Source organism: Sarcophilus harrisii, chromosome 6 (genome assembly GCF_902635505.1).
Source record: "Sarcophilus harrisii chromosome 6, mSarHar1.11, whole genome shotgun sequence".
In the NCBI taxonomy this organism is placed as follows: Eukaryota; Metazoa; Chordata; class Mammalia; order Dasyuromorphia; family Dasyuridae; genus Sarcophilus; species Sarcophilus harrisii.
Genome location: NC_045431.1, coordinates 116,155,889 through 116,171,034, shown reverse-complemented (window position 1 = coordinate 116,171,034; position 15,146 = coordinate 116,155,889). Strand labels below are relative to the sequence as shown.

General features: G+C 34.7%; 1 protein-coding gene across 2 annotated transcripts in view; it reads right to left on the bottom strand.

Moving 5' to 3' along the window:
* WWC2 (WW and C2 domain containing 2) overlaps positions 1 to 15,146 on the bottom strand; it is a 222,515-nt gene that overhangs the window by 13,377 nt on the left and 193,992 nt on the right. For both annotated transcript variants that reach the window (XM_031941982.1, XM_031941983.1), the window contains exon 21: positions 12,001 to 12,243. In XM_031941982.1, the coding sequence (XP_031797842.1) occupies positions 12,001 to 12,243 (243 nt within the window). The remainder of the gene's footprint in view (positions 1 to 12,000; positions 12,244 to 15,146) is intronic.

The following is a 15,146-nucleotide window of genomic DNA, read 5'->3' as shown; positions in this document are numbered from 1 at the left end:
ATGAGACTGAGGGCAATAGAATTAAAAAGTTTTGCTTCAGAGAAAAGTTGAGAAAATTTACTTCCCTTTCTTATGCAAAGGTGGGGCATTAGGAATGTGGAATATTGAATACATTGTTCACTAAGGTTGATGAATTGACTAGGTTTGCTCAACTACTTTTTTCCTTTTTATTTTTTAATTATAAAAAGCACACACACACACACACACACACACACACACACACACACACACACACGCCAGCTGGACTAAGGAAGAGAGGAATAATATTTAGATGTTAGAGTGATATAAAAACAAAAGATGTCAATAAAAATAAAACTGAGAAAAGAATAACTTAGGAAAATAAACAGCTCAGTTCAGAAGTGAGAAAATGTTAGCAAAATAGCAGACAATTTGGCAGAAATTCAAGAAATGCAACTAACAATCCAATTATATAATCAAAAAATTAGAGCAAAGTCAAAAGATCACATGAGATAATACTCAAAAACGACTGACCCAGAAAACAGAACAGAGATAATTTAAGAATTTTTCACCTCACAAAACAAAATTAAAATATCTGAACATCATAATTTAAGAAATTTTTAAAAATATTGTTCAGAAGTACTGAACCAGAAAGCAAAATGAAAATTGGACTCAAGAGCTACCATTTCACACACCAAAAAATGGGATTGCCAAAGTCCAGAGCTTCTGGGTCAATGAAACAACATGACAATTAGCCAGGAAGCGTCAGATCATGCATAAAGGAAACTTGGTCATAATCATATAAACCCTATGCATCAAAGTCAAAAAAGGAAAGAAAAAAATGTAATGATACAGTAAAGGAAAATATCCTAAACTAAAATTATCTACCTTACAAAGGATTTTTGTTGGTAAGATGACTTCTAATCACTTCCAAGAATTCCTATTAAGAAAATGAATCTTCAATAAGAAAATACAGTGGTCAGATTACTTAGGACAAGAGGACAAATTGTACAATTTGACAAAACAGGTATTAATAACTGAGAGTTTTAACTGGGGACTAATGCAATTGAGCACTATACACTTGATCTATCATGAATTCTAGGGTCTCAAAAGTTATGGCAGTGAGTGGAACATAAATTCTGTGGGTCTTCTACCAAGCTAGAAAGCCTTTGAGTATGAGTCAATTAATAGGCTATATGTCTATAAGGCTGGAAATTCCCATTACCAGACTGGCCCTCAGGATGATCATCCTGTTCTTACATCAATCTTCAAAGCCTTTCAGCTAAATCAGAGAGGAATTATTATCTGTATTGGTGGAAAAAATACACAGACATAGAACCACAAGTCAATGAACTACTGAAACATATTTTTAGTTGACTATACGTGATGAGATAATTCCAATGTTAATTTTCAAAATTTGCTTAGACATACTTAAATACTTTGATGGATTCACTGTCTTATAATTGTGGCTACTTCTTCCACCTGTGTAGACCACAACTCACTGATGTCTTTTTGTCTATTCCCTGCTATAATTTACCACCAGAAGCTCTGCTGAATGAGTTGAAAGACTTCAGTGGTGGACACCACTGGAGCCCTTGACTTATCCAAATAATTCTTTGCTGTTTTTCTACATAAACAATCCCCCTTATTTTCTAGCCACACATGCCTTTTCTGATTTTTTTATATCACTTTATTCATAAGAATGTAATCCCAGTATTAATTAATTCTGTTTCCACCAAGAGAGCCTGGCATATTGTTACATTAAGCACCAATTTTTAAAAAGGAATGGCAAAAGGTAGAACTTTTGCACTCTCTTTTAAAAGATAACCTCCTTGATCATAGTGAGTTTCCAACTTTATTTTTACTAATTGTATAAAACTGCATTGTGTTTGAGTTCTGCTCTTTTCTCCTGCCCAAAATCTGAAATCTCTTATAAAGGATTTATTTTTTTGTGCCATCTTTTATACCTACTTCTCAAGATGTACAATGTGCTCAATTATTTCTACCAGATACAGGATTCCTTTGCAGCACCAGATATTTGTAAGATTTAGCAGTTTGTTAATAAAATATCTCAAGAGGAACAAAGAACTAGCTAGCTACATAAGGAATACTGCTCCCAAATGAAACAATGCTTCTGACATAGTAGTACATACTTGCCTCTCATAAAGGAAAGCCTTTAGGTTTCATTATTACTCCCTGTAACCTTCCCCACTTTCCATTCTCTCCTGCAGTTAAAAGTGAGTTTAGTATCTAGGTAAAAAATAAGTTTTAAACCAAATCCCATTCTCAAGTCCAATACCCACAGGAAAAGGCTGTGTCTTAAAGTGGTTAGGGCTAAATCCTTACAGTTGTAAATCAGGATTAGATTATGTGTCTTAACCCACTAGGCTTGGCAGTGTAAATGCTAAATTACTTCACTGGGATGCTGTTTTAAGTTGTCGGCATCTAACATGAAAATGATCATACTCTGCTATGGCAAGTAGAAGATTATGAGGTAGTATTAACCTCTTCCTGGATAAGTGTCAGGCAAATGATCACTATTTGTTGGAGGATTATAATTGGCATTTCAATGAGTTGTATAACAGAAAAGATGTGAAAAACTATGGAGCATTTCAAGTGATGAAAAATTTATAAATTAAAAGGAGTTTATTTGGGGGACTAAGGTGAAATTTAAATGACCAGAAGAAAGAAGCAATACAGACATCCATTACATCACAGGTTCTTAAATAAGGGTCTGTGAACTTTTAAAAATATTTTGACAACTGTGTTTCAATATAATCTCTGTCTGTTGTAATCCTGCGTATTCTATTTTTTGCATTTAAAAAACCACTATGCTGCCAAAGTGGCTGGGATACCAAGATCAGATATTGTTTCAGATTAGGCAGCACTGAAAGAGGTTTTGTTTATAAGTAATTGTACTGCTGCTGTTTAATCAATTCTGTTGTGTCTGGTTTTCTGTGACTTGATTTGGGATTTTCTTGGCAAAGAAACTGGAGAGGTTTGCCATTTCCTTTTCCAGCTCATTTGGCAGATGAGGCAACTGAGGCAAACAGAGTGAAGTGACTTGCCCAGGACCACATTGCCAAATCTCTGAGATCACATATGAACTCAGGAAGTCTTTCTTTTTTTCAAATCCAATATTCTACCCTGCATTACCTAGCTGCCCTCAGAAGTAATTGTAGACACTTTTGTGGAATCAATACCGGAGAGATTAGCTTTCATTTTAAGTGCAAATTGATGAACCACTAGGCATCTGCTAGGGGATTTACAAGACCTTGCATGTAGCTTTCTTTATTGGTAATAAAGAATTTCATAAAGCAACACGGACCTCAGAAATTATCTACAAATATAATACTTGTAACACACGGGATGAAGATATGACTTCAGAAACAAGATCTTTATATTTTGTTGCTCTTAAAACTTCCTGACCTATTTTGTTAGCACAAAAGTTAGTTGACTCAGCACTTCCTTAGAGAACAAATAGTAGTTATCAAGTCTCATTCTCTCTTCTGAGCTTTAGTAACATCTCACAAATATTCTACTGGATATTTCAAACTAGCTGACCCACAAACATTTCAAATTTAACATGCTGATAACGGAACTGAGACATAAAATCATCCCAAATCTAACACTCTTCTGAAATTTCCTACTTCTGAGAGCACTGCCATCATTTCAGCCTCACAGCTTTGTAACCTTAGCATTATTCTCAACTTCTTACCTTACAAATCCAATAAGTTGCCAAATATCTTGTTGAATCGTCCCCTTCTTGCTTTCCTCCTTCTGCTTTGACTACTGTATTTCCTGGTTTCCTTTAAGTACTAATTAAAATCCTATTTTCTACAGGAAACCTTCTGCACTAATTCTAGCTTTCTCTCCCCATCCTCCAAAGGCTGAAGAAAAAAAAAAGATTTTGTATTAATTTTGTATAAATATGGAGATGTTGTCTCCCTGGGAATTGTTTGTTTATTTATGTACATCATTGTATCCTCTGTGTCAGGTAGAATATAACCTCCTGGAAAGCAAAAACTGTTTGGATTTTGTCTTTGTATCCCCAATCCACAAAGACTCGCAACATAATCATCCAGACTTCTTTTTCTCTTTTTTGACAATCCCTCTGCTGACCTTCTTTCTCCTACATCTACCATTTCCCACAATTTGCTTGCTTTTATCTCCAGCACTCAGCACAACATCTAGAACACAGTGAAGACAAATGTTTTATCTCTTTGTAATGCAAATGACAGAAGACTCATCCAGTTCAAAAATGGCTTTAGACACTTATTAATTATGTGACCCTGGATAAGTTACTTAAACCTGTTTGCCTCAGTTTCTTTATCTGTTAAATGAGTTGGAGAAGGAAATGGCCAACCACTCCAGTATCTTGCCAAGAAAACCCTAAATATGTCAAGAAGAGTCAAACACAACTGAATACAACAACAATGCAAAGATAGCATGGTACAATGGAAAGAATGTGAGAAGTAAAGTCAGAAGTTATGGTTCAATCTCTTTGTTTTTTTTTTTTTTTTTTTTTTTTTTTTTTTTTTTTTTTTTTTTTTTTTTTTTTTTTTTACCATATTTATAACCTTGGATGTTATAAACTTTCTGGGCCTCAGTTTTCCCCTGTGAAATATGAAGAGCTATCTCTAAGTGGCCTTGATGGTCCCTTCTATCTCTAAATAATACCGTTAATCATACTATAATGAATATACACAAAAACAGAATAAGAATCTTACAATAAACATCACAGCTACAAGGACCTTTTCTTGTTATCTAAATTTATTTATGATTATTTGAAATGGAATATTCCAGATAAATCCCATGATGAAGATTGGAATCCTTAAAATATCAATTCACAATATACATTTCCTTGATATTCACACATGATGATGAACATTATCATCATCAATATTTATATAGCACCTACTATGTGCTAGTCACTGAGCTAATTGTTTTATAAATATTTCATTTGATCCTCCTTACTCTGGGAAGTAGATGTTACTCCATCTTACAGATAGTAATACTGAGGCAAACAGTATCCTATAAACTCTTAATTCTACATTTTTTTCTGTTATTCCTTCCCCCAGCCCCAGAAAACTAGCAGAAGGGAACAAAACTAACAGAAGGGAAACACAATAATTTAAAAAAATTACAAGACACACCTCAATTTCTGACCATATTCATCAGTGCAGGAGAGGGAATGTATAATTATAATCATATAATGAGCTTGTCATAAATCTGAAAATCAAATTGTGATGTATATTCTCTCGGGAAGAGTTCAGAGTGTTCTACCAGAAGCTTAACATCTCCTAAATCTACTTAATGGTTTCTCTGAGTAAGGTAACTATCCCATTACAAACAAACTGTTGATTATTTTAAATAAAGTGTTAGTACTTGAAGCCAAGAAAATCTTGAAAACTACAAGTCAATGGCTATTACAAATGCAATCAATGATGTAGAGAATTTAATTAGCTTCTGATGCTATGGAAAAGAGCCCACCTTCTGACTATACACCTAAACTCTTAAACAAGTCTCCTTAACTTTGTCATGATGCAATTACAATCCAAGGTAAAGTATAATTAGCATGGCAACAAACTTATTTTTTTAGGAAGGCAATTTATTAGACCAAAATATGAAAATAACTAGTTTGGATCATAGACAATCTTATTTTCACTAGGGACTAAAAAAGCTAATTGAATTTTTTTTTTTTTAACATTTTATCAACAGAGTCAAATGAACGTGGCATTTGTAAATGCAAACCCCAAAGCTTGGTTAACCAGGGGATACGCCAACTTGTGTTTCTGGTATTGGAGGTTTAGAACAGGAATAATAACAATAATATGCATTTATATAGCACTTTAACATTTATAAAACACTTTACCAGTATGATCTCATTTTATCCTCACAACAATTTTGAGAGGTAGATGCTATTATTAATCCCTTGGAGAGCATTTAGCCAAGCCCCTTCATTTTGCACAAGGGAAATCTGGAGCCAGTGATATTAAACGATTTCCTCAAGGTCATATAGCTGATAGTGGTAGGGACAAGACTTTAATGTGGGTCTTATGCCTCCTGGTTCAGTGCCCTTCTCATATGACAATAAAGAAAAGTTCTAAGGCATAATGGGCTCTTGTAATTTTCTGAAGCTTCTTGTGGTGAACACAGATAGAAGAAACACTTTGGTCTCGGGGCAGAAAAACAGCACAACTCAGGACAAAAACCAAGAGATTCAGTTTGAATACTTTATAAATCTAACAGTGGATAGAAGGATAGTAAAGTGAACATAGTAGATATCATTTAAAATCATGTTTGGTCTTTACAGTAGGATGAAAATCAGTAGCCAAAAAAGAATGAGAATTGTTTCTCATATTTCCATAAACCTGAAGGAACCTTTAAGATCACTGATTTCAATTTCTTCATTTTCAGAAGGAAAACTGAAGCCCAGTGAGAGAAAAATGATTTCCTGAATACCACAAAAATGCCCAGGGAGTTAAGTGAAATAAAAAATCAAATCTTTTGATTTCCAGTCTAGGATTCTTTCCATTATACAAACTGCCTCATTTTGCTAGTTTATATAATCCCTTTTCTCTCTTTAAAAGATATTTTCAGTACTTTAAGGGATCTGATCTTATTAATTTGGGTACTACTCCCCTCCCCCCCTAGTGAAGACTGAAATCCATTTATGGCTTCTTATTTGAAATAATTTTTAAAAATAGATCCCTCAATAAAGTGTGTGTTTAAAAACATTTTGTGGACACCAGTGCAAAAAAGGGTAATACAACTAATTCAATCGAAATCCTCATTCACTTTCTTCTCTTTTCCCTTTCTTTTTAAATAAAGTAACTACCTTTTTCTTCCATTCAGTTTTAATAACAATAAAATGAAAACAGCTGAATTTTATGCTATAATACATTATTAGAACTTAAAAAAAGCACTAAAGTGAATAGATCATTGCCTTCTAAGATTTAAAGTTACTATTTTCTATAAAATAATAAATAGCTGAAATAAATAGGATAATAAGGATCACCAGCGTTTACATTGCTCTATACAATCTCACAACAACCTTGAGAGTAGACATCACTATTCTCATTTTAAAAATGAAGAAATTAAGACAAATAGAAGGCAAAGAAGTGCTTTGCTCAGGGTCACATAGCTATGAAGTGTCTGAAATCAGATTTGAATTCAGGTCTTCATGACTCCACATTTAGCATGCTATCCCTTGCACTACCTAGATTCTTTGTAATTAAAAGAATATTGGACTTAGACCAACTCAAGAAATCTGAGTTTGAATCCTGCATATAACAGTTATTAGCTGTGACCCTGCAAGTCTTTTCTTTCAATTTCCTCATATAAAAGAAAGATTATATTGTCACTATGTATACTGCTCCCATTCCGGAGAAAAAAATTCAGTGAACTTCCAAATACTTCCTAAATATACATTATTATCATTAATTTTACTCATGCAGGATGAATCAGTAGGAAGAGCTGAATTAGAAAGTGGAAACAGATGGCCTCAATTCAGATTCAATCTCCACTAATTTACTGCCTCTGTGATCTTATTCAAGTCATCAACACCTCTATAACTTTGCATAGTGGTGTGAGCCCTCCCCTCTAGATCCCTTCATCCCTAGATGCTCATCTAGCATCTCCTATGGGAAACCATTCCTTTTATCCTCTGTGCTGGAGCTCATTCACCTTCCCAAATGACTCTGTGTATCTAAGTACCTGTGTAACAAGGGGTCTGACTGCATGTGTAGAATGCCTGGGACAGCATCTCCACAAAATTCCAGTGGTAGGTGTGGCAAGGACCCATTTACTACTGATGCCATGTTTGGACCTGAATTTGGTGCGACAATGTCTATGGGAACAGAGCTTAGTTGAGCCAATTTCCCCCCAAAACCAAGGTGGTGCAAAGAGCATGCCCTCAGGATATCAGGGGGAAACGTTGTGCGTTTGCTTTTGCTAGAGCTTTGAAGCAGATATGCCTTTGTAAAATTTAACTATATTAAGTGATTAGATGGAAGTGAGCCACTAGTTACTGGCACCTAACAGATGGGGAAACAGGATTGGTGTGAGCTTAAAGAGGAGACACCCAAACCCCTGTGGTATCCTAGAATGCTAAAGAGCAAATATAGCCTTCTTGGCTCTGAGTAAATGGGACACAGCATACTTGCTCTATTTATACGTTGCAATCATCCCTACCCTCTAAAAGATACAATCCTTCCCTTGAGGGATTATTTTTCATTTTGTTGTTGAATCTCCAAGTTAGTGCAGTGCCTTGCACAGGACAAACATTTAATAAATGGCTGTTGGATTCAATTTGACTTCTCTTGGTCTACTTCCTCATCTGTAAAATGAAGGATAGGAACAAACAGATGTCTTTTGATTTAAATCTATAATTCTATGATCTTAATGGAGCTCTTTACATTGCTGGTTCACAATTGGAAAGACCTGAAACCTGATTAGAGTCCCTTGATCTGTTTATGATGAATTAACTTCTACCTATATCACCAACATGAGAGATGCTAAGAAAATGTCTGTCCTTAAGAGGTCTTAAGAGACAGGAAAAACTGACTAAAAGTGGCATTAGATTAAACTGAATTGGTGAAGGTAAATCATAGAAGGCTTTGGGTACAGTCACTAATGAAGCTGGTTCCAAGCACAATGTATACACCAGCCCATATATACTCTCATAAGATAATGGCTTATCACAGGGACAATCAAGTGGTAGAGCAAGGAGCACCAGACATTTAAGTCAGAAGTCTTAGGTTCAAAGCTTTGCCAATTTTTAGCCATGGGGATTTGAACAGATCACTACCTTTGTAAAATTGCTTCTCCACATGGAGAATAGGGAAATGAATACTTGCACTGGCTACCTTGGAGAGTTGTAAATCAAATGCTCCATAAGCCATAAAGACCTGATTCAAAGTAGCAGCAGCAGTCACAGAATGCTGGTGTTAGACAGACTGGCTTTTACAGGATCAAACAATTTTGAATTAAATAAAAATGCTGCTCCATTTTCCAACTGTAATTCAACCTGGTCTTCCACTTTTCAAATCTGGACATGGTTCACTGTTCAACTTTACATCTTGGAGTAGCTCTATCTAATAAAAGCCTTTATTAAATATCTCTTATGTTTTTGCCTCAAGTTTCTCCCCACTCTAGTCCATTCTTCACTCAACAATCAAAATAAGCCTCCAAAGTGCGGGGATAACTCACCCTTTGAGCAGTGCTGCCTTAAGTATTTTACATTTCAAGTTGTTGATTCTTCATTTTCAAAGAGGACCAATGATATCATATGATGACTTCTCAATTTTTGCTTGAACTGAATTTAAGTGAGACAGAACTGCACAAAGTTGTCAGTCTCACTCTCTTTCAGAATTATCAAATCTTTTCAGTAATGATAATAACAATAATGATAATAGATGGCAATGTTTTTACCTTTATTATATCTCCCTAGGATTTGAGCGAATTGTGGTGGTTTAGTTCCTTTTAGGTTTGTACATGAATAACATTACACTAAATGTAAAAATTTATTTTGTCCTTTTTGTTTTGTATAGTGAGAACCCAAGGAAAAGCTAATACTGTAACTTTTGTCTGCCTTAAATATAAAAGATAATTATTTGTGATTGACATGGTGAGCATTTATGGGTACAAAAATAATAATTTTTAAAAACTGCATTTGTAGGTATGTGATTGGAGTCAAAGAAAAGATGCAAGAATGAGAAAACCTGAGAGTACAGAAAACACTTTTCAGCTTGAGGAGTCAGAAAGGAAGTTGTTAGGGAAGCCTTTAGCACAAAGGCTTGAAAAGAGTAAGTTCCAGTCTGACTATATGTAGAGCTTGTAAAGAACAACATGGAATAAGGCTGAAAAGAAAGGAGGAAGCCAGACTGTGCAGTGCTTGAAATGCTAAGCTAAGAGATTTGCCTTGCATCCTGTTAGTGAAAAAAAGCTTTGGATTACTTTTGATTAGGGAGCCACACAAACCTGTGCAGGGAAAATATTATTTTAGTAGTGAGAGCAACTAAGAGGTTATTGTATACATTCTTCTACTGGTGTTCAAATGTCCAGAAATGCATACGACACTTACAGGCATTCCCTTTTAAAAAATGACTATCATGACTAATATGGAAATATGTTTTATATGACTATACATGTATAAGCTATATCAATGAATGAGGGGGTTATAGGAACGAAGAGACTGAAACTCAGAATTTTAAAAAACAAATGTTTTTTGCATATAATTAGGGGAAAGTATTAATTAAAAAACAAAAAGAGCATTTGCCATCTAAAAGTAAAAAAAAAAAAAAATGCCCTAAGATGCTTTGTTCACCTCTTTAAAAGCACCAGTTACAGCTCCAGATAGTATATGTGTTTTGGGAGCCACATTCACATTCTACCAAGTGGCAACTATGGCTAGAAGAGGATTCTCTTTTGTTTTTTGGCATATCATGGACAAAACAATTTTTGAGGGCTAGCATAGGAATCAAAGACTTAGGGAATTACAAAAAGATTTTCTGTATTAGACTCTCAGCAACTATCTGACAGTAACCTTAACCCAAAATGAATCCCCTCTAAAATATAACTATGTGTATTTTAGGCATATTTAGACAACTACAGATAGCTATTGTGTGAAGACCTCCAGGAAGAAAGGGAGAAATCATTTACTCTCAAGGCAGCTTAGTCATTCCATTTTGACTCTTTGCAACTTCTATCTGATGCTCCTAGTTCTGCCTTCTGAATTAAAAAGAACAAGTCTGATTCCTTTTCATGACCAAGCTCTTCTCAAGAGCTTGAAGGGAGCTATCCTGGCAAGTTCTTGCCAACTGTATCTTCTCTTCTCTAGGCTAACTATCCCCAGGTTCTCCAACGACAGTGACTTGCAGCACTTTGGTATTCTACTAGTCTTGCCCCGGAGCCTTTCCTGCATGATATATATTACAGATCAGTATCTTTCCTAAAATCTGGTAGCCAGAATCAAATGCAGAGGAATAAAAACAATTCTTATTCTTGGCAGTCTTGCCTCTATTAATGTAGGTTAATATCTCATTTACTTTTTTTTGGAAAGGAGGATTGTCATATCACACTGACTCCTATTGAACTTGCAATTCATTAAATTCCTAAATCCCCTACTCTGATCAGTACAAATATTCAAGACAATTCCAAAAGATTCATGATGAAAAATGCTCCACCCCCAGGGAAAAAAACTGATGAACGGTATGTGCAGATTCTAATATATATATTTTTTCATTTTCTTTATTATTCCTTTTTCCTTTCCTTTATTTATTTATTTTTATTTTCCCCAATTATATGTTAAAACAATTTCTTTTTTTAACATTTGGCTTTTTCTTTAAAGTTTTGTGTTCTATATTCTATCCCTTCCTCTTTCCTTATCCTCCTCCTTCCCTGAAATAGTAAGCAATCTAATATAGGTTAAACACAAGCAATTTCATTAAACATTTCCATACTAGTCATTTTGTCCAAAACTCAAGAAAGAAAGGAACAAAAAAATAAACACAGAAACAGAGAAAAGAAAAAAAAAAAAAGAGAAAGCAAGAGAAATGTAGCATATTTCAGTCTGCATTCAGACAATATTAGTTCTTTCTTTGAAGGTGATTACCTTTTTTTGGGAAGCAACTAAAATAGAAATGTTTTCCATTATTTCACAGGCATAAATGACATATTGTTTGCCTTCTCATTGGATGGAGGAGGGATGGGAGAGAGAAATTTTTTTTTTTTTTTTTTTACAAAAAGGAGGGGGAAAAGACAGGAATGAATGAATGAAAGAAACTCAAACTTTCAGACAAACTTTCATCCAACCCACATCGACTATTTGTAAAGTCAAACTGTTCCTTACGGGTATGGAAATTCCAGGTTCTAAACAAGCAACATAAGCAGGTTTCTGGAAGATACTATTTTCTTTTTTAAAAGACACTCAATTTTTAAGGAGAGAACCTGCTTTACTTTGAAAAAAAGATTAGACACAATTCTATCCAAGTCCCTCAGAAATGCAAAGTAGAGAAATGAAGCTATTGTCATTGGTACCTGTTTTTCAGCTTGTTTCAAGAGCTTCTGAAACCTCTCATCCTCGAGCACATCAGCAGAAAGAGCCATCTCTCCCTGGGCTTTCATGTCCTCAAGCTTCTGCCGCAAGTCTCGTAGGACTTGTAGTTCATCATTCAAGCGGCTCTGCCGCGTCAAAGAAGCCTGAAGATCCAGCTCTAAGTCAAGAGATGTGCGAGGAGGGTGTTCCCGTGCTGATCTTCTATGGACTGGTGGGCAAATAGTCTGGGTGGTAAGAAGGAAAGACCAAAAAAAAATGAGCTGGAAAATGGTGTGACATACATAAAATGTAATTTTTTTCTCAAGAGGAATCATGACACATTTCAAGGGATTAAATTCCTTCCCACTCTCCCACCCCTCTTTGCAAGACATGTAGCCATCTATTCAGCTTTGAGAAATTCATTCAATAAGCATTTATTAAGCACCTACTAAATGCTGGGCACTGTGTTAAGTGCTGGAGAGTACAAAAAAGGGCAAGAGATAGTCCATGACTTTGAAGAATTCACAATTCAATGGCAATGAAGGCAAATCAAAGAAATCTCTTATCCCCCTCCCAGATGAGCTTCAACTGCAAGTTGCTGGTTCCCATTTCCCCTTATCAAGCTCCTTCAGCTTGACTTTCTCTTCTTGAATGTTATAAATAATCAAGGTCCTTTTATGAGTCAAAATACCCATATCATACTTCGATTGATTAGCCCCAATACACCCTTTTAGAGCTTGTTTTTACATAGATATTTGTATACATAATATTGTATATTATTATCCCTCCCCCCCATCCGATTAAAATGTGAGCTTTTTGAAAGCAGGAATTTTAAAATTACAGTTATTTTTCTACATCTAGACTTTCCCCATCAGTTTCAATATATTGAGGAATGGCATAAAAAATTCAATAGGAATTTTGGAAGAGTTTTGCAGAAGCTGCAGGCCACATGTGAAGATCAGCAGATGATACAGAAAAATTATTTTTACTTAACATCGACTTACATATAGCCTATGATCAAATACTTAACACAAATTTTATAATAAGGTACTGTAAACATCCCACCAAAAGAAAAAGAAAGGTAAGAAAGAAAAAACCCAAACTTCTCTGGTATGAAGAGAGGGTCAAGAAATTTTACATGGGCTTTTCTAGATCATGGAGGCACTGCACTTCTATAATGTGGAAGGGTTAATTGTAATATTTGGGGGGGAGGGAGCGCTTTTCTGTGTATCCACAGTACTTAGAACCACCTAGAACTAAATAAATGTTTGTTGCTGACATTTAAAAACACATACCTAATTACACATCTAGCTCCATTCTTCTGGGAGTTAAAAAGTATAAAAGTACAGTTTCAATTCTTGAGAAGACATAACTACCAAATGTGAACCAGAAAAGAATATGACAGACCATATAATTACTACACTATTAAGTCTCTCTAGTCTAATGCATGCATGTGCATAAATGAAGGTGATAGCAGTGGAAATGGAGAAGAGGTCATAGTAGAGAAATTTTAAGAAAAAAAAATTGATAGGATTTACAAAGACTGCATAGAGAAGAAGACAGAACAGGAAGAAAAGCTTGCATGACTACAAAGAAAGAGACTATCGAGGGCTCGGGATTATGACAAACCCTGGCCGGGTCATATTTAACCCCATCACTACCACAATATCTACTGTGTGTTAGAAACAGGATTATAAGCACTACACTGGCTTTCCTTCTGTTCTCTCCTTCTTCTGAAATCATCCTCTACAAGCTTCATTTTGAACCTATAAGGTACAATATTTTCACTATCAAATAACTTCCATTTATTTTCTCCAAGGAAAAAGTGGGTAGGCTTCAAATCCCTCTTGAACTTTTCAGTTGCATCTTCATAACCCCATGTGGAGTTTTCTCAGACAAAATTTTGGAGTGCTTTGCCATTTCCTTCTCCAGCTCATTTTATAGATGAGAGACTGAGGCCAACAGAGTTAAGTGACCTGCCCAGAGTCACACAGCTAGTTACTGTCTGTGGGCCAAATTAAAAACTTTGGAAGATTCCTGATTCCAAGGCAAGCACTCTCTATACTGTGCAACCTGCCTTCCCTGTCAACTCCTGAATATCATGGACAAGTATTCTTGGGACTTAAGGTGTGAATCAGTAAAAGGTCTGAATTAGATTACAGTCCCATTTCCTTCATGGATTCAAATTATTTTTTTTAAAAAAGATCTCAAAGCAGCCAAAAGAAATATTAGAAACTTTATGTACTAAAGACAATAAAATCTATAAAACTGATCCTGCCCTCTGATTTAGTGATCCCAACACTACAATTATAGTCTAAGAATGTTAGCAAAAGGGGAAAAATCCTAGTGGTACAAAAGAATTCAGAGAACTATAAGTTGATATAAATATAAATAATTTTTATTTAATCAACATTGGAAATTACGAATAAATATGAAATAGAACAAAAAATGAAAACAATTATAAATTAGCAAATATTTGTTAATTAGTAGCAAGAAAGGAAAGACAGGTGCTATGATTTAGGAATGGCAGAACAAACTTTTAATCAATGTATTAGAATATAATTTTGTATTTACAACAACAAATATGAATATAGAAAGACAAAGGAAATGTTGGAACGTGAAGAAAGCTGAACTAGGACATTTATATTAACTAGGATTACCCAAATAAACAACAAAACTTCACAGGTAGAGAGACAGTAAAGAGATTGGAGATAGTAAATAAGTTATTATTTTGCTAAAAGTTCTTGTTCTTTAATTTTGAAATTGTAAATAATTCTTAAGATTGTTTTGTTATGTATTTTATTAGTATTTATTGAAGATGTTATAGAGTTTGTAGTAAAATATGATTAAAAGAAAAGCATATGCAGCTTACTAATAAGAGATAACTGTAGGCTTCACTATATAGATTCTGTTTATTCTCATTAAACACACAATTCTAACATGTCTATCTACATGGATCTCTGATCCACTGATGATTAAAAACAGGGAGTCATAAAGGGCTGACTAGCTATTCTAAGATGATCTGTTGATAGTGATGACTGGCAGAGAAGGTAGAGACAGCATTACCATAACAATAAAGTCTAAGCTATTTAGTGTAAATGGTAGAAAGGGCTTTTAAACATAATAGCTTTGAAGACCATCATTATGT